This window comes from Uloborus diversus, chromosome 7, assembly GCF_026930045.1.
Source record: "Uloborus diversus isolate 005 chromosome 7, Udiv.v.3.1, whole genome shotgun sequence".
NCBI lineage: Eukaryota > Metazoa > Arthropoda > Arachnida > Araneae > Uloboridae > Uloborus > Uloborus diversus.
The window spans coordinates 93,840,471-93,861,117 of record NC_072737.1 but is presented as its reverse complement, the minus strand read 5'-3'; the positions used below and the strand labels follow the sequence as shown (position 1 = coordinate 93,861,117).

Sequence of the window (20,647 nt, the reverse complement as noted above, 5' to 3'; positions counted from 1 at the left end):
CAGGAAAGATTTACAACAAAAGAAAGGGAAATAACACCTAGGACACCGGCGGGAACCGAACCCACGACCTCCGGCTTAGAAGACGGAGCTTCTACCACAGAGCCACGGAAGCCCCAAGAAAGAAGGATGAAAAAGGAAAAACAGTGAAAAGAAATATAAGAGAAGAGAGGAAAAGTTGAAAGAAAAAAAAAATAGTTCAATCGCTAATGCCCTCATTCAGCGGGCAATTCAACCCTCGCTCTAACAGCCAAACAAACCGCGGGTAGAATCAAAAAGGGGTTGTGTTGGCCTGATCGGTAAGGCATTGGACTTGGGGTCGGAGGGTCTCGGGTTCGATCCTCGCTGGTCAAGGATCCACCGTCGTCATTAATGGTGATTATATGCGACGTTAAATATGCTCGTGGTCGCAATGTCCTCCAAGTGAAACGATACATCTGGGGGTGCCAGACCAGAAAGTTGTTCGGCTACTGGCCTGGTTCTGAATTCTCGAACTGTCTATAGATGGCACCACCATCTATTGTGTTGTCCTCTGAAGGCAAGGCGCCTGGCACGCAGTCCTTCATAAATTGAGTGCCAGAGGTCTCTTTGATAGTTGATAGTTTATAGAATCAAAAAGAAGTCTTCAATCTACGGATTAAATCTCTAACTGTGAGTCTGGTGATGGGGAATATCGGCATAATAAAGTTCTAATAAAAATGTTAGAGGGGAAAGGAAGCATTCCTCAAATCATTTCAATCTATGACAACCGAAATGAGATGATGCTGAGTGCTTGTACTGCGAATATTTCCATGCGTCTATTGAAGTATGGATGTCGTTAAAGCTAATTTAATTAGATCCATGTCTCAGTTCTAAACAATAAGGGTAATCAGAATGTTTGAAAACTTTTGCTAGTTTATTAAATTTCTTACTAAAGAAAAGCGTATTCATTTACTTAGTCACTCAGTACACTTAGTTATTTTTCACTAACTTCACAAAATTTACATATTTGTTGTTTTTCCTCTACATTTTTGAGGTTTTTTCACGATACTTATTTTATAATATGTATTCCTTTGGAGTTTTGTTTGACTGTTTTAATGATTATTATTCATTATCTTCATCTCCATTAATTTGTTTAATAACTCAGTTTGCCATTACGTGCTGTCAGTTTCAGTTTCTTTGGTTACTCCTTGTAAGAACTTGGATTATTTTTTTTAGTTTTTAGATGTTTTTTTTTCATAATTTCTCTAACTTAGTCATTCAATTCATGCGTACTGGTTTCACTTATTTCTCTTTGTTAACATTTAATTCTTACGTGTTGGTTTAAGTTGTTTTACTTACTTAGCACATTAAGTTATTATGGGCTAAATTTAGTATTTTTGCTCAATTAATATTTAGTTACTACATGTTTATTTCATCAACTTAGCTTCAATTATTACTTCCTTTTACAAAAAAGGAAGTATTGTATTCGCAAAAAAAAATTCACTCAAAAACCGACTTTAATTTCCATTTTTCTCATCCCGGAATTTTTTTTTTTTTTTTTCGACTCGACCACACGTGGATGAGTGCCTAAGAACGTATAGACACGCAAAATATCCATAATGACGATTCTCGAGTTAATTATAACGAATTTTCTCGAGATGTCTGTATGTACGTATGTATGTCGCATAACTCAAGAACGGTAAGTCCTAGAAAGTTGAAATTTGGTACGGAGATTCCTAGTGGGGTCTAGTTGTGCACCTTCCCTTTTGGTTGCATTCGGGTGTTTCTAAAGGGGTCTTTTGCTCCTTTTTGGAGGGAAATCATGGTTAATTTCGATGTAAACTCAAGTGGTGTTGTAATTTGGCGGACATTTGGCGATATATCGCCAGTATTTTAGTCGCCAAGTTTTGTCGTCAACTTGGTGACAAATTTGGCTTTTTTTTAAATCTGTTTCAATTTGTCCACTGTTGGTGATATTTAGAGAGTAAACAATTGAATCACATTAAAATTGCCAGTAATGGGGAAATGACATTAAATTGGAGTAAAAGGAAGTCATGTGATGCACACATCAGCTCGTTTTTCAATAAGTTTGTTAAGGAGAGAACTGCATAAAAACTTGGTGTGCTCTCCGTACCTTGCTTCTTGGAAGAGCCTTTCTTCATCCCAGTTGGGATTGACCATTCTGAGTTCACTAGCGAGTCTGTTGTGTTCTCTCACAAAGATAGTATGCAGAGAAGTTAGTGTGTTGTGCTGGTTGGCCCTGGGGTCACCTAAAAACAGGAAAAGAAAATTCATAAATGCTTTGGGCTGCGGTAGAACGGCAAACCGCTTTCGGCAAAATAATATGAGTGGCTATCAAGACGAGCTGTAGTTATGAATCCCAATCAGAGATTTTTACGGGTTAAACTCCTCTCATTGAAGTAGTTGAAACACTTAAATAAAAACGAAAGATAATTTGTGCATTTATTGCAACATCAGAGTTGAAATGACAACTGTAATAGTCCTCCTTTTAACAATGCCCTACCTTTAACGTTTTCCTCTAAGTACCTTGTCGAAGTAAAGAAATTAATGTTCACGAAAATTTTTCACTTAAATTTCAACCTAAATTTACCCTTTTTTTATTATCAATGAATCAATTACATGGCATCAGTGTTTATTTTTACTAACTTTGTCATGATGACTGTATGTATACGTGCACTGCACATGTACGTATGACCTGTATTTCGTATGCAAGACCTATCTAGTCATGTTGTGCACTTCCCTTTTTTTGCCTGCAATTGAATGTACCAAAAAGGGTATCCTATTTATTTTTGTGGCAAACAGTGTTAATTTCAAATTCTGATGTGGTTGATTCAAACCCTGAAGTGTTGAATTCAAGGGCATTTCATATGACAACGCCTCATAAGGTTCTCCCACAAGTGCTACGTTTCAAGCACGTATATTGACGAGAAAATAGGTTCCTTAATTCTTGGGAAATTTAATCAAGTTTATTGAAAGTTTCTACCAGGAAATTTAGATTGATGCACAAATAACTGGAAAAGTCGTATACTAAATTTCCAGTCTCAGGAAAAATTTCAAGAACAGATAAGACAGAAGTAATTGTTAATAATGAGGATAAAACATAAGGATCCAGACAAAAAGTGAAATTGATTTTTTTCTACCTGACGTTGAAAGTAAAAGAATACTACATTCAATATACCGACAGCCCGGTTATGCGATCCAAAGACTTAAATTTTGATCTTGTTATGCACTGGAACAGACAATAACCGAGCTGGTAGCAGATGTCCTCTCATTGAAGCTGATGCGGCAACTTACTATTCAATAAAAGAAAGGTTACTTGGATTTAAAATTATGTTCAAATAATTGTAAAAGTATGGATCAATAAACCTATACCGATTTTTCAGACACTATTATAAAAGATTAAAGTACTCACCAGTAAGAAAACAAATGTCGTTCGTCTCAGGAAAACTGCACTGATCATTTTCTGGGTTCGGACTTGGTGGTAGAAGATCGCCGTAAGCACTTTCAGTGACTCGCAATCGCCCTTGAAAATAAAGGAAGTCAAAAAAGTCCTAGAATTTTAGAAGTGATTTTAAGATAAGAACTCCATTTATTTAGTTAGAGAGAAGTAAATTTTAATAATGAGGATAAAACATGAAGATCCAGACAAAACGCGAAATTGATTTTTTTCTGCCTTGTCGTTGAAAGTAAAAGAATGCTACATTCAGTGTACCAACAGTCTAGTTAGACCATCCAAAAACTGAAGTTTTGTTCTTGTTTTGCACTAAATTTGTAGTGTTATTATATTTTGCAGTCACAGTGACGATACTTTAAAAGCTAAATAACCTTCATAATAAGCTAAGAACAATTCTGTGCTCAATCTTTTGAACAAATTCATACAGTTAATTCAAATAATAATAATAATAATAATAATAATAATAATAATAATAAATAAATAAATAAATAAATAATCATAAAAAGAATCTCAATAACAACTACTGAACCAACTCACCTGTTCCATCATTTCTCCTAAGCCCCATGGTTTCGTTCAAAGTGTTGCCATAAACGAAAGAAGCATCAATGAACGAAGTTACTTGATCCATCTGCTCTCTGTATCCTAATTTAAAGAAGCAAAGGAAGAAATGATGCCTCTTTCTTTCAATTCCTGAATTTCAACAGCAATGGGGTCGTTTCCGAAATTTTAAAAGTATTTTTTTTTCTGAAAGAGTATGTTTAACAACATAGGATCTGACCCTTTTTAAAATAATATGACAAAGTTTAATATTAAAAAAAATATATTTTAGTCGGTGCGCAGATTCAATTTCATTTTTTAAGCTTCTGCACATGACATCACAAGTGATGAAATGCCATTCACTGATGCCATTAGCGCAGAGCCCAATATTTAATTCGCCTCTTTACTCACATGTACTGGAAACGATCAAGTGCAGAGCCCAATATTTAATTCGCATCTTTACTCACATGTACTGGAAACGATCAAGCGTAGAGTGCAATATTTAATTTGCTTCTGAATTATCATAAGCTGGAAACACGGTAGACAGCAAGCGTCAGCATTCAACGCGCCAGTGGAATACGCGTCAAAGTTCATCACTTTTGACGTCATAAAGATCACGCCTTGTTTGAAAAATCGGACATTTGAAAAAAATAATTAAAAATTAAACGTTTTGAAAATCAAAGATTTTGCTCGCTCCATGTTATTTATTTTTGCTCATTCTATCAACTTCAGTGACTAAAAGTAGTACTTTTGACTGAAGGAAACAACCCCATTATAGCGGAGGATAAGGTGCTTACCTAGTTGGCAAGTGGGACACATTGCTGATCTCACGAAGTTCAAACAGTTGACGTTAAAACGAGAGTAAAAAGGATCGTTGGTGTTGATTCTGATGGGAGCACACTGTGGATGTGAATCTTCACTTTCTGGACAGCACTGAATAGCTTGGTTGTCAACTATAGAGTTATGATAAAAGAAAACGAAATAAAGGGAAAGTAGTTAGTTTCCATTTTAATACTACTGACAGACTTATCACTGCACCAAAGAAATATAAACACATTTTTGTATTTCTAGTAAGTACACCCACAGCATTGATCGTGGTAGAAAATTAAAACTCCAATTGGTTCGCCTTTATATACATACAGGTAACTTTTATTATACGCAAAGTAATATTGTTCTTCAGCATCTATTGAAATGTTGCCACCTATGGCGACCAGTTGACTAGCCTATATGATAAACAATTGGCAAACAGCTTTAAAATATCCGAGTTAGATTTCCTTTTAAGAGCACATAATTTTAATATTGAAGGAAAGAGTACATACAAATCCCATACTATTAGGATTTAAAGTTTTTTCTTTTTTTTTTTTTTTTTTTTTGCATAATTTAATATTATATTGCAATAATCGGACGGCGGTACCCTGGTCTTGTGGAGTTATTGGTCTTGTGGTCGCAGGGTTAGAAATTGCTGCCTCAGCCATACCAAACCCCGTCACTTACGCTTAAAGCGATTGGAGGGTGTTAAATATATCGTTGTTGCAAAGTGCCCTTCAGGGACCTTCATATACCTGGAGGTATATGAAGTCATAAGTGGGACATTCTGGATCTTTTCAGGATATTGCCAATGTTGTTGTTGTAGAGTACAGAAACTACACTATGGAAGGAAACATGCCATTGCCTCGAGATGGTGGCCTTATTTCCCGCCTTCCACAATTTTGCCTCCCAAGGGTGGCTTTGTGACTAAGTACCCATCAGCGATCTTCACATACCTGGAGGTATATGAAGGTCATTGAGGGGTGCTTAGTCACAAAGCCATCCATCCCTTGGGATGCTTAAGGCAAAATTGTGGGTTTTTGCAAGAAATAAGACCAACATCTCGAGGCAATGGCATCCTGCCTTCCTTAGTGTAGTTTCTGGACTATACAACAACAACTTTGGCAATATCCAGAAAAGACCCAGAATGTTCCATTTATGACTTCATAAAACAACTTTATAGTTTACTGAACTTCAATAAGTAACATTTTAATGCAGCAATAGTTGACTTACTTGTTGTGCTTTGAGGAGTCAGAGCAATATCGTGATCTAACAACTGCCCAAAGAATGTGTACATGTGCGTCACGAAATTCGTCGGTCGGTTCAAATGGGAATGGATGTTTAAAGAGAGCTGTCGAGGTTCGGGCAATGGGTTGCCGTTATAAGAAACACGAAATCCCGATGTACCTGAAATAAAAGTAAATAACAAATTTATTTTTGATTTCTCTATTAAAAATTTTGTTCGAAAAATGGAGAATATGTAGATAAAAAGTTGAAAACATTAAAAAAGTTATCGTATATTGTAAAAATCTGATTCGATGTCAATATAGCCGCTATATTTGCTTTTTCAAATACAATGTTCACCAGAAGCAAGTATCGATCATTGCGTAACTTACAACTTATAGTGTTCGTAGTTACTTAATATATTCATAGATAACTTTAAAACAATTGTAAAATTATACAGTGACGTATGTAGGCAATGTAGTAATTGTACTATGTAGTAATTGCTACGTAATAGGTAGCAGTTGCATACTCTGTAGCAATCGTATAAGGACACGATAGTACGTTGCACGTTTTCATTTTAAAAGGAGAGACAGCACAAGGGCTTAATTTTAAAACAGTATGAATACAAAATGCAAAGCACATCATGCATAGATCAGAAATAAAGTATCATTCTATTGATAATGCCAAAAAAGGCAGTTATACACATATTCATCTGTCGCCTTTTATGAGATAATTTTTTTTTAACATTTTTTTTTTCCTTTTGAAGTCAAAAGATGTTGCAGAAAATATATCACATTGTTTTGAGCAATCACGAATTGCTTAAAAAAACAGCAACCTAAAACTATAGCTTTACTTTATGTTTATAACCTCAAATGTATTCAGAAGTGGTTGTTAACCATATAATTGTTTTAATCACGCTGTCATTTAGCTATTAAAGAATTTTTTTTACATTTGTATTAAGAATCACTTATGCCAGACTTTACAAATAGTAAATAAACTTATTCGAAGCTTGAACTTGAAGTACATTTGGTAGTATCCACTTATACAAAGGAAATTAATTCCCAAAAGGAATTTCATGCAATTCTGAATGCTCGCATGACCACGATTTTTTCCCTTTGGAGAAGTCCTTACCCACATAAGACGGATACAACAATCTTTGTTGGCAAGACATCGCACTTCCCCACAGCGGATTCTGCAGGTTGTTGCAAGTTCCACTTATCGTTCGGTACATAGACGTTTCATCACAACTTGGTTCTCCGTAACACATATTGCATTTATCCCTCGCCTGCTTGCTGTACTGTCCGTCCAATTCCCTATCGGCCAAACTCCTGGTTTCTTCCTCCGTTAGTCCAAAACTAAAAAAAATTAAAACCACCATTAAAGGCTTGAATAATTTGAATAGGTCAGACCGGGGCACGTTTACGCGGATTTTTTTCAATGAATTTTCTAAATTTTATGTTTTAACTTAGGAAATTTTAAACATTGCAGTTTTATGAAGCAGTTAATGGAGTCAAAATTGGTATGTTCGATTATTGCTCAGTTTGTGTTTTTAACCGTTGAAAAAATTATTTTTGAGTTCAAGTCGGTTACGTAAACGTGACCCGAACACAGGGCACGTTTACGCATATTTATTTTGACACCTAACATGAATCTATTAGTGTTTTCAACATAATGTCTTACCATCGTTAAAATAAAGCAAATTTTATTACAGACGGAATAGTGTATAAAGTAAGAGCTGAACCAGCATGAAGTATCTTATAGTTTACACTACATGATTGTAAACTATAAGATACGAATTTGTAACTTAATCAAAAATTAAATAGTGTTTTTCAAAACTGAGCAGCCTGAAAATACTAAAAAGTTTTGAAACATTTTGTAGCAAAAAAAAAAAAAAAGTGTCAGGGCACGTTCAGAAGTAAAACACATTTAGAACGTGCGATAAGGTACTCAGACATCAACGCGTAAACTTGCCCCGTCCCGAAGTTTGGATTTATTTTTAATATGCAAAAATATTCAATAACATTTCAGGTCATACAAATACAATTCTCAAAAAAGGATAAAATTCTGCTAATTTTTATCTATTTTTTCTTTCTTAACTAAGTACAGGGTGTCCGAGAAAGATCCGTACAACTTCAAAAATTTATTGAAAAAGAAACAATAGGGTTACAGCGAAACTAATTAGTACATTACATAGAATAACTCAAAAAGTTATTTTCTGCAGTATGTTTCTGACCATACATGGTGCGACATATCACGCAAAGGAATAATTAAAGCATTTTAGTTATTTCAATGGCGGATCGCGTGAAGAAAGCTCAATGTGGAATTGAATTATCGTCTTGATATTGTTCGTGCTACGAAAGGTTCTCATGTAAAAATTTCCTAAGGTAATAACTTAAGTTATAGGAAAAAAACTTTTTGAGTTATTCTATCTAATGTACTAATTAGTTTCGCTGTAACCCTATTGTTTCTTTTTCAATAAATTTTTTGAAGTTGTTCGGATCTTTCTCGGACACCCTGTATTATTTATTCTTAATAAGCTTCAAAACGTTCAACTCAAAAGTTACTCTACTTGGTAAAAAACAGATTATTCTTTCTGCATGCTAGACCGAAGCTCGACTGATGCTCAAATACTTGTGAGGATCTTTGCTAGGGAGCAGCATCAATTTGTTATGACTGTTGGCTCTCCAGTTATAATTAGTTTTGAGAAAAGGGTACTGCTTAAACGTGCCCCGGTCTACCTAATCATTATTAAAGACAGTTTTGACAAATGAATGATAATTTTAATGTCAAATATTTCTCTAAACTAGACGGACTATAATTATTTACAAATGTCCTAGAAAGTAATTTTGTCCTACTGTCGTAGTCGTATTTGATTTAAGATCGGGTTGTAGTTTTTAACTATAATTTGGCTCAGTCTCGGTGCTTAATGCAACTCCAACAATGATGCTAAGTGTTGAAATTTCAAATGAGATAATATTATTGCTTCTCGAAAGTAATCATTACACTATTTTGTGTACATATATTTACTAAAAATATTAGATTTAGTTCGAGATACTTGTGAGATATACATCAAAATCTAACAATGTAAAAATGAATTTTCGGTTTTAAAAAGTGGAAAAATACGAAAGAAAAAAAATGAAAAAATTAATTTTTTTACTCCAAAATATCTCGAAGCTTCTCTTTACACGGGAATTATGAGCGAGAAATAAGACATTTATATTCATGGTTACTGACCGACAGTTCGATTACTAATAAAGAGTGCTTTTTATTGCTCAAGTCTTGGTTTATGAATCTGTTTCTTTTAAACCTGACGGTTGAGTTTGATCTTAGAGCAGGAATTAGTAAATGGAGAGATCCAGTCCAATCATTAGCTAAGCAAAAGCTTGGGCAACGAACTCAAGCCACGTGAAGGCCTGTTCACATATCGGTCGTCCGTTTCGTCCATCACGTTTTTTCCTCCCGAAATAGGTTTTCTTTGCCTGTTGCCATGACAGCAAGTAATCTTGGACGGAACCGGTTTCGATCAGAAGAACCTTGATATCTGACGGCCGTCAAAAATAGAACGGCATTTCAGTCAAGCAGCGCGCTCTTCTCTCTGGTGGGTGAATTTAGTCACGTGATTGATGTACGGCGGCCGTATGTGAATGTTACTCTGCTTTCGTCGGCAGTCCGTCCACGTCAAAAAACGGGATGGACGGGACGGACGGCCGATAAAAGTGAACAGCCCTTGACTCAGCAATTGCGAATGGTTGACACGTTTTGTGTGAAACTAGCGAAGGAAACCTGATTTCTTCCAATGCTTTTCTTTAAAATCTATCACGGGACTTGGGGGGGGGGTCTTTCCTTGACGAAGGAAAGTATTCACTCCCTCCATTTTATCTCTTCTCAATGAGTTAGATAGATCAAGAAAAGTATCTACTTGTTCATGAAAGAATTAGTAGCTGCTTCCAAAACTAGCTGCCCCATTTCGCAAAGGTGCACGTGTGGATCGGTTATCCTCCTTCTGATCAAACTCTGATCCGTTGTTGGTTTGCTGTCGTCGATGACCCTGCCTGTGGAAGAAAGGATATGATTTTCAATTCCTGAATCTTCTCAAAAAACAAGCTATATGAATTGCCATAACTGTATATAAAATGCAATTTAATTGAAGCTCGGTCATCTAATCTTGGTTGAAAAACAGAGATTATGTTACCTTATTATACACCTCTACTCTATTAGGCAAAACAGGCAGAGCCCGAAAAACTACAAAGAAACTATAGGAATCTAAGGCTCGAATACGGTTCCGACATAGTAGGAAAAGTGCTATTCTAATCAATTATACCCATGCCTAGTCGAGGGATCATCACGTTGCCTTGTGCTTCCGCGCTTACTACTAGGTGGTTAATCTAGATTTCCCAGCTAGCACAAAAGCGTTAGACAGCTATTGTCGAACAATTGAAAATTGTTTTTTAAGCAAATATTAACATTCGAGAAAAAATGTTAAATTTTAATTAGATAAATGCACTTTCGGTTATAGGTTACAAATGTTATTGGACAAACTAGTATACATCAATTTGAAAATGTCAAGCCACATTTAAGGGACTTTCATGTAATTATATGTTTGACTGTGCTTAATGATCAAATAGTATTACATTTCCATCGCAATAGCAAACTTGAAAAGGAAATAATTTTCATTTATTAATACAAAATACATTTATTACAATTTGGTGTTCCAGCAACAGGGGATGACTCACGGCTCATGGGTTGTAGCATTGTAAAAGGAATGTTTTGGTTATTGATTAAAATTGTTTAGCCGGTAGGCTGCTTCTAATCCCGATTTCATTCGTACCTGAATCATATCGAGGTTATTGATATGGGTGATCATTAGGATGGGCACCATCAAAGCTGGAATTTAATCTAGTTCTATACTAAGGGCAAAGGAAGTCTTCCTCAATACAATAGGACGGTGCACACCATGCATTTCTAATACTTCATACAATATTACAGGAAGAGCGATCCCGACAACTTCAAAACAATAGCTTCTGAGTTTTTGAATGATGTAAATAGAGCAATAGTGGCAATTTTGTTTTCTACAATAAAGAGTAGTAGTAAATCTATTTTACAGTTTTTCTGTGAGAATACAGCACCGGGCCTTCTAACTTGTTTTTAAAGTCAAACATATGGATGCCTCATTTGCCAAATCAGTTAACTCCATAAAACAAAAAGTTGAGCAAAGTTATGAAAAAGATGGTGTTATCCATAGAAGTAAATAGGACCTCGTGCTACATTTCCTGCCATCACATGGTCAGAAAAGTACTGAACCAAAATTTTAATATAAATTCACATGCTAAGCATTGATTACGCACTATTAAAGCAGAAATGATGATTTTTTTTAAAGTGGAGTTAATCGATTTGGCAACTGAGGCATCCATATATAAAATAAAAATTTTTAAAAAATGAAGTAGCACAAAAATAACCCACGTGATTCAAAGTTAGTTGAAATGATTGCAAGGCAATTTAGCATACATCCACCCACACCCATTTTTCAGGATTATATTGTGTTCCCAGAAAAGATAGACTAGATGTAAATTTAAAAAAAAGAGCCATTTTTTTGTCCACATCAATCACGCGTTTGGTTTGAACAAGAACAAATTGCTGCATTATGGAAGGGGAATACAAGAACAATTGAATTACTTCCTTTTTATTCCAGAGAAAATCCCCAAAAGTGGAATAGAGACCAATCTGGCAAACTCTTTGTTTACTTTCGGTCAATCATTACCGCGAACAGAGTTTAATTTGACAGTTGAGCTGACACAACTATCATAATTTAGTGATTAAAAACATGTGGTAAACATAAAGATTATTTTCCATTACCTAATTTTGAAAGTTTTTCTTCCAAAGCCCTTCTTTTCTCCACTTCTGGCAAACAGCTCTCCAAAGTGTCTTCGAAATCTTGTTCGTTGATTTTATCTCCGCAGGGTACATTTCGAACGGTTTCTTCAATGGAATTTCCATCATTCTCATCAATCGTTGCCGCCCAAGTAATTGTCGTCAGCAAACAGACCACAACTAAGCCACTGTTAAAAATTAATGTGAGTTAGGGTGCTTCAAAACTTTCCTACGATTTTTAATAAGCAAGGTGCTCTATCAAGAGCGGATAAACATCGCACTGCTAGATTAGTCGCTTCCTGGCTCCAGTCGGTGGATTTTCAAGAGGCAGAAAATCATCAGTGTCCACGTCGTATGATTATATGAGACATGTAGAAGATCCATTGAGTATTCGTTTGGATTTAAATACTCTTGGAAGAATTGAATTCCTGGTGAATTTTTGCGTCGTAAAAGCCCAGGAACCTCTCTCTAGTACGAATAGTCAGCGACGAAATTCTCGCGGTATTTGCTATCCACCAATAGAGATGAAACATGTAAAAACAGATGCCAGCTGTTGGGAAATGCACTAGGCCTGCTAATGAGGAGAAACCAATAAGCAACCTCATTATAAGCAACATTTACCTCGTATGAAGAACATAAAACATCCTCAAGAGAACTGCATTTCGAGAAAAGTATGGACGTATATCTGATGTAAGAAAAAATCGAGTGCAACCAACCATTCCACGGGATACATTCATGTCTCCATATAAGCGATGAAGCAATGGGTATTCTGAACATCTCTCTATGTAAACTTTATACAAATACTGATGCTCATCTTGTAAAACCTGTGCCAGTCTGTTGATCTGTGCCCTCTTCGAGAATCGCTGGGAGTTGAGACTTAAACGAGGTATTAAAAAATCCGAAATTTTACGAAAAATCCATTTTGACTGGTCTCACCTTCGTGTAACTTTAATTAGTAGAGACATTAATTAAAAACCTAACCAACATTCTTTTAGACAATTCAGCCTCCAAAATTGGTGAGAAATTGATAGTTTTGTTGTCAAATGAGTTGCCATTGGCGGGGAATGAGGGTTAGTGAATGAAGCGATCAGGGACAGAGCTCCCAACATTCTTTTAGACAATACGGTCCCCAAAGTTGGTGAGAAATTAATAGTTTTGTTGTCAAATGAGAGGCTATTGGCGGGAAATAGAGGTTAGTGAATGAAGGAAGCAAGGACAGAGTTCCCTAGTGTTTCTACTAAAGGCATTATTTCTCCCTCATGTGCCAGATATGACGCCAAATTTTTCTTCCGTATTTGTCTCGAAAGTCATGGGTCATAGAGATGCAGTTCTTATTTTTTATGTACTTCAAGCGAGGAATTTATCACTGCAGAGTTTATCTGATGTTTATGAGACACCCCTGTATGCATATTAATTTCGTAAATGTTACACAAAAACTTATGTAACTTATTGTCTTCTGTGAGTTAACACGTTGACTATCTACATTGTTTTTAAATTTTGGGTTTTATCAGGCTGGTTTAACACATGGATTAATGCAGCCATGTACGCGCGTCAGAAGTGTTGTACTTCATTTTAAAAAATTTTAAAGATTTTTCTACACCAATTACAGGGGTGCCCCCCTAAGGACAAGGGCGCACCCCCGCAATATCTCGGAGACCCCCTCTAAAAGCAAGAGCCACCACAAAAAATAAGAAAAATACCCCTCAACCCCCCCATCTACGCCCTGACCCAATACTTCTCAACCCCCCCCCCCATTTACGCCCTGACCCCCCCCCCCCCTAGGTGGGCACCTCTGCCTATAAAGTACAATAAGTATAGAAAGTGGCACTTTTAACTATGTTCGTGCTTGAGATCTGAATACAGTCGAACTCGCTTATAACGATAGCGAAGGTACCACGAAATTTGCTCGTTATAAACGAGTGCTCGTAAAAAACGGGTTCGTGAAAAAACTATAGTTTTTTTATGTTCCTGTACAGTACCAAAGAAGTTGGTTATTTGCTTTAAGTTGTCTGATAGCTTCTTTTTTGTTGTTTTCGAGGCACATGTAGCCCGAAAAACATGGTCATTTGCGTCCGCGGCTTCAAAATAGGTGGAAGTTTTTCTGCACTTCAGAAGTCATTGTACGTCCTCAGAATTTATACTTTATTTATAACTTTCGGCTGAACTGAAAATGTTTATGGTTTTTTTTGCCAAAAATAGGATAATCTTTTCTTAGGGGGAATTGGGCAGAAATTTTATGAAATGCAAAAATTTTGCTCGTTTTAAGCGGGTTTGCTCGTTAAAAGCGAGTTATGTTCCCAAAAAACAAAACATTGTACTTACCAAACCTATTTGATTTACTCGCTAAATCCGAGCTCTCGTTAAATCAGGGCTCGTAATAAGCGAGTTCGACTGTAATGCAATAACAATATTTAAATAGAACGTTTAAAGGGAAACGTAAAAGTGCATTAGTGTGGCGCACCGAACCTAAAGTTTCGGGAGGATTAAATTCTCAATTTACCGAATAAAATTCCGCATTTTGGCGAATGGTTAAAGAAAAAAAAAAACTACAACAGCTGAAATAATATACCCTCATGCATAAATACCTATACATCAAATGAGAAGACACATTAGGCATCATTAAAAAAATATTGGGAAAATGCAATATTGCGAACTTAATCTCCAAATTTTCTGAATCGCCAGTCAAAATTTCTCAAATAAGAATTTTTTGGGGTGTCGCAGCGATCTTCTGCAACCTCCCATTGGGACGCCCTGTTAGTGTGAGATAAACGAGTTAAATATCAACACTTTGTTCCAAGCCGATGCAGAAAAGACAGTTTTACGGAAATCATTGAAAAGAGAGAAAGTAATGCAGTTTCTCAATAACAGTGCAAAATAATTGAAAATGTTTGGGATAAAATATGTGAAAAAAGAAAAACAACGTACCTAAAACACAAATTGTTCACGAAAAGGCTGTCTTACCTGCCAAGTAAGGCAGCATGATCAAGAAACACTGTCATTTCTAGGACAATTTATACATTTTTTTATGTTGTTTTTCAATTTATTCACAACGTAGGCAATATTTGTTAGATGTTTTTTATATCTAAATGTGCATCGACTTTCGAGTACTTTTAAGTTCTTCACACATTATGAATGTGCATCATTATGAGACGTGTTTTGCTTATTCTAATGTGCTTTAATTGGGTCAAAACTAAGAAATAGGCATGACTACCATGCATTTTAAGTCTATGTCGTGTTATTATATTACATTCATTCCTAGCATGCGTTTTAAGGTTATGTGGTGTTATTTTATTATATTCATGTCTATCATGCGTTTTAAGTTTATGTGGTGTTATTTTATTATATTCATGCCTACCATGCGTTTTAAGTTTATGTCATGTTGTGTTATATTCATGCCTACCATATGTTTTAAGTTTATGTCGTGTTATCATGTTATATTTGTGCCTACCATCCGTTTTAAGTTCATATCGTGTTATTATGTTAACAATGGATCTCATGAGCTTTCGATCATCTACATTTCAGTAAAACTTGCTTTAAAAAAACCCAGGGAGATTAAGAATTTTGTCTCCGACTGTAGGCTGTAGGTATTGAAGCAAAGTAAAAAGGATTGATTAGTTGGGGTGAAAGAAAACAAGGGGTAAATGGAAACAAACCGTATTTACCACGCTTGCGGTAACATTTGAAACTAAACTATTGATGAGTGAAGACTAGATAACATAAAGAAGAGATTCTGAGACTTCCGCATGGACTGAGACTTCTCCTTCACAGAGGAGCAACTGCTCCTCCCACATTCTAGTTGTTTTTTTGTAACAATATCTAAATAGTATCTAAATAGTATTCTAAATAGTATCTAAATTTGTAACAATATCTTACCTTAGTATTCTATATTTAACAAAAAATAAAAAATAAATAAAAAATAAAGATAATTAAATTGAATTTCGACATTTTGAATTCAAATTATTTTTATGTTTATGTGTGTGTAGGCATGTGTGTTTGTATCTGTGTGCAGGCATGAGTGTGTGGGTAGTTGTGTGTATGAGTGTTTGTGTGCGTGGCGGCGGGGTATGTGTATGTGTGTGTAGGCATATGTGTTTGTGTCTGTGTGCATGCATGAATATGTGGGTAGTCGTGTGTATGTGTGTGTGTGTATGTGTGTGTGTATGTGTAGGTGTTTGTGTATGTGTTTGTGTATGTGTGTAGGTTTATGTGTGTGTATGTGTTTGTGTGTGTGTGTGTGTGTGTGTGTGTGTGTGTGTGTGTGTATGCACGTGTGTGTAAGATATGAACGCTACCTGGAGACGGTTTTCGGTATAGGAGCAGCACCGTGAGGAGCCGGTCGACGGTGAGGCTGCAGAGGGTGCTGGCGAGAAAATAAAATGATAGCACATCAAAAGTCAAATGAAAGCAATAAGCAATCGTGATTGCTCGAAAAAGCAAATGGACTAAGCCAATAAGGACATAAATTTTGGATACATTAAAAGGTCCATGCAACTGTTGGATCTGTTTTAGCCTTTACTGAACTTTTGATTGTTTTCATCTGTTGTACCTATGTATTTTCATTTTAAATTCATTTAAGACTACTTTTGAATAACAATTAGATCTGTTTCGGTCTTGCATTGCAATTTGAGTAAGACATTGAAAGAAAGAAGCCCTAAGAGCTGAGAGCAAGTACATAAGAATTTTGGGGGAAAGGACATAGCGTTAAACATTTCTTTACTCTATGGGAAAGGATGAATAAAGTCAGAAAACCATTGTTAACATCATAACACGGTGTGTCCTACAAACGCATGATAGGATAGAAGTACATTTCTTAATTTTGATATGATTCACATACAAGAAAAATCAAAACTCGTCAAATATCGATTCATATGCACAGTTTCAGAAGAATTTTAAGGCATTCTAAAAGTAGCTTCGCTTCAATGATGAAAAAACATCCAATAAACATTACTTACCCTAGTTTAACAGCGAAACTACGTTGCATCCTCCATCGCTACACGCATGGCGACTGTTAGGAATAGGAATCACTCCTGACTTTCCGCCAACCCACTGAAGTCACACAAAAATCGTCTATTACCAACAATTAATGACGTCAATTCCGTTTTACTACTTTGGTTTTATGATGAAATAAACCTTCATTGTGTCAGAAAAGTATAACTTCAAAGAAAAAAAAAGTTTCTTTGAAATATTTATGAAGCTTGCATATTTCATTAAAAAACTACCATTTTGTAATTAGAAAACTCTTAAATCTTTGACTTTTATTATTCACCATCCTCGCAGTCACTTTACCTGATTTTACTATCTTGCTTTCTACACGTATCTTGTCAATTCACTTTTTATGTCAATTCACTTTCCCTCACTTTTTATATGAAGAAATTGAAGGGCACTAGGGTAAAATCACATTTTTTCTACGGAAATAAATTTAGCGCAAAAGCAAGAGAAAATCGGAAACACTGTTCGGCTTACGCACTTAATGTGCTTATATATGTAATATTCTACAGAAAATAATAACAAAAAATTCTATAAGTTTTAGGAGCAATTACTTGGTTTTGATTGCTCAGTTCAATAAAAGATGAGCAGAAATGATTTTGTAAACGACCAAAATCGACTTGAAATGGGACAGAATTAAAACTACACAGTAAAAAAATATAACAAGAAAATAATGGGCAGCTAGTAAATATAATTTTTGCCAGTATATCTGGCGAAAAACAGAAATCTTCCCGTGACTGACTTTAGTCAGTAACTTTTCTGAAATTAATCTGAAATCTTTCTGAAGAATTTGGAAACCTTCCCAATAAAGCCAGTCATGTTTCTGTATTAAATCAGAAACTTTTCAAGAAAAGGATATGTTTATAGTAGTGGCTTGGAACTTTCTTTTAGCAAACATGGCCGAAACAAAGGCAAAATTTCAAGCTAACGCCGAAGAACTTATTTGCCTGCATTTCATGCAACTTATATCTTAACACTGGTAGCTAAAAACATTTTTCACAACATAACTAAAGGATACATTCATGCAATTTTTAGAGATTTGTGGAAACTCGTGAAATTCCGGAACGTTACTTGGAAATAATCAATTTCTCACAACACTGAAAAGTGTGTATTCATGGAACTTATAGAGATTCAGGAAACTTTTTGTAAATATAATTGTGCTCACAGAAAACTGGTGGAAACTCGCAAAATTCCGGAACGTTACCTGCAAAAATTTGTTTTTCACGAAGATTGCATTCATACAACTTATAGAGATTCGGAAAATTTTTCGTAAAAATAATTATTTTCGCGGGAAACAGGGGAAAACCCGTGAAATCCCGGAGCGTTCCCTGGAAATAATCTGTTTTTCATAACACTGAGAAGCAGTGATGTTCCCATCAATTTTTCTGAGGGCATACGCCCAGTAATCCATTACTCACAATATGTGCATGCAAGGGTGCCCATATAGGGGGGCAAGAGGGGCTCGAGCCCCCCCCCCCCTTTGGAATTAGAATTTTCTTGCTTTTGGTGCTTTTTTCTTTGCAAAAATGTAAAAACATTTATTCTCCAATCATTAATGAATAAGTTATTAAAACTGAAATATTTTAATGACTCTAATCTGTCCTGAAATCGGTCTATATGGAGAAAATACCCTCCTAACCGATGGAGAAAATATCTGAGCCCCCCCCCTTGCAATTTTGCATATGGGCGCCCTTGTGTGTATGCGATCATATACATAATATGTCATAATATGAAAATGTTTGAAGCTTGAGGATATACGTTATGTGTCTAAAAAAATGCGTGAGAGTGTATGGCGTATATGGAGTATACCTTATAGGAACATCACTGCTGAGAAGTCTGCTTTCATGCAACTTGTAGAGGTTCAGGAAACTTTTCGCAACGATAGTAGTTTTCACAGGAAACTAATTGAAACCCCTGAACGTTGGAAATAATCTGACGTTTGGGATACAGTCTAAACAACATTATTGTTATGGCTTCTCTTAGCCTTGAACTTCCAGTAACTATAAAAATCCACCATGATACTTCGAATTACAACTCAACGCCTTTAAAAAGAACATTTTGCTTACTTCCATAAAGGGACTTTTTTCCATCAGAACGGCAGTGTTTTTAGTAAAGTTCGTAGTATAAGCATGAAAAGGGCATTGGACCCTTCTTTTTCGAACAGCTAAGAGTTTATCATGATAATTGAAGTCATGTTGATTCTACAAATGCTACATAAAAGTTTTTACATGGAAATTTCACTCTTCTTCATGCCACTGAATACAGTTCACTAATAGATTGCGTAGCACCAATTACCTTTTCTGTTCAAAAAGTAATAATAACTAATTTTAGAAATAACTTGAGATAGATATAGATTTCAGTGCTCTATCTATTTATTCATTTCATGTTACTATTTGAGAAAATATCTAGATAAAAACAAAAATCATTGCTTCCGTTCCGACCTACGTATTATGCGTGAGTTTTCCCTCCGATTTCACTTGACTTGACTCAAGGTTATGTTTTTTAATTAATTTATCAACTTTGATAACGTCATTTTACGTTCATGGAATTTTAAGGTTAAAGCTCAAAAAAACGTAACATGACTCAAGTATTTGCTTTATTTCATTTTATTTAAACATTACGAAACAATATGTGTATTCAGGGGCACTCTGATGGGAGGTCACGGGACCTTCCGAAAATTTCCTTATTCGGCAAATTATTTTGGACGATTTGACAAACTTATCATTATTCGGCAAACTTTAAGGTTTCATTCGGCAAAATTTGAAGTTCCATTTGGCAAAATTATCACCATTCGGTGAAATTAGGAATTCAATTCGGCAAATTGAGAATTTCCGCCCGCCCAAAAAATTTAAGTTTGTTGGCAACCCTATGAGAGTATTTTCTTTAACGAAAAATCATTTGGCAATTATAAGTTATCTTACTACGAAATGTATATTTCACAATGAAAAGATAGTATATGAAAAACAGTAAAAATGAAATTAGATCGTTATATCACTCTTTTGCGTCTTTTCACAGTATAGAGTTCTTAGATTGGATAAAAATATCTCCCCACAACTTGCTTAATACAAGTATTTTATATGAGCCGTTTATTTTGAAAGTGAGGTAAGCAAGGGCGCCCATATGCAAAATTTTAAGGAGAGGCTCAAAAATTTTCCCCATGGTTTAGCAGAATATTTTCCCTGTGGAAACCGATTGCAGTACAGATTGGAGATATTAAAATTCGACACTTTTTAATAACTTATTCCTCAATGGCTGGAAAAGAAATTTTTACACATTTTTTCAAAGACTAAAGCACTGAAAGCAAGAAAGTTCTCATTTCTAGGGGGGGGGGGGAGGCTTGAGCCCCCACTTGCCCCCTATATGGGCGCCCTTGGAAGTAAATCCATTTACTGTTATTACGAGATGTTTAGGCTAACGCGTCTCAGTAATCAATTTTATTGACGAAGAAGTAAAACTTCGATCACTCAAACATTAGGATTTTGATTTTTGATTTTTTTTTTCTTTTTCAGTATCTAAATTGTTACAGACATCATACTGTTTCTTCTAAAAATCACCATTATCAATGTATTTATATTTATTTATTTCAAAATTGGATTTTCTCCACTTTCAAAAACAAACCAAATATTATTTTTAACGTCGCGAAAAAAATTTAGTCCAAAAGTACTCACCAAAACTTCATGCTATCCAAATTATATTGAGGGTCGTGGTTGAAAATGAGGGAAATGCCCTTTTCACTCCATTTCTTTCCAAGCATAAAGCTCTTTTTCCTGCCTTACTTTGCATACACCTGCA

The 20,647-nt window shown here is 35.4% G+C and overlaps 1 protein-coding gene across 1 annotated transcript in view; it reads right to left on the bottom strand.

Annotated features, from left to right (window-relative positions):
- The window catches only part of LOC129225940 (peroxidase-like), a 35,081-nt gene extending 14,434 nt beyond the window's left edge, over window positions 1-20,647 (bottom strand). The window contains exons 1-9 of the mRNA XM_054860487.1: window positions 20,524-20,647; window positions 11,855-12,057; window positions 9,921-10,053; window positions 7,133-7,356; window positions 6,011-6,184; window positions 4,768-4,923; window positions 3,971-4,075; window positions 3,392-3,502; window positions 2,093-2,228 (exon numbers count right to left, since the gene is read on the bottom strand). Coding sequence (XP_054716462.1) covers window positions 2,093-2,228; window positions 3,392-3,502; window positions 3,971-4,075; window positions 4,768-4,923; window positions 6,011-6,184; window positions 7,133-7,356; window positions 9,921-10,053; window positions 11,855-12,057; window positions 20,524-20,609 — 1,328 coding nt within the window. The 5' untranslated portion in view covers window positions 20,610-20,647. The remainder of the gene's footprint in view (window positions 1-2,092; window positions 2,229-3,391; window positions 3,503-3,970; window positions 4,076-4,767; window positions 4,924-6,010; window positions 6,185-7,132; window positions 7,357-9,920; window positions 10,054-11,854; window positions 12,058-20,523) is intronic.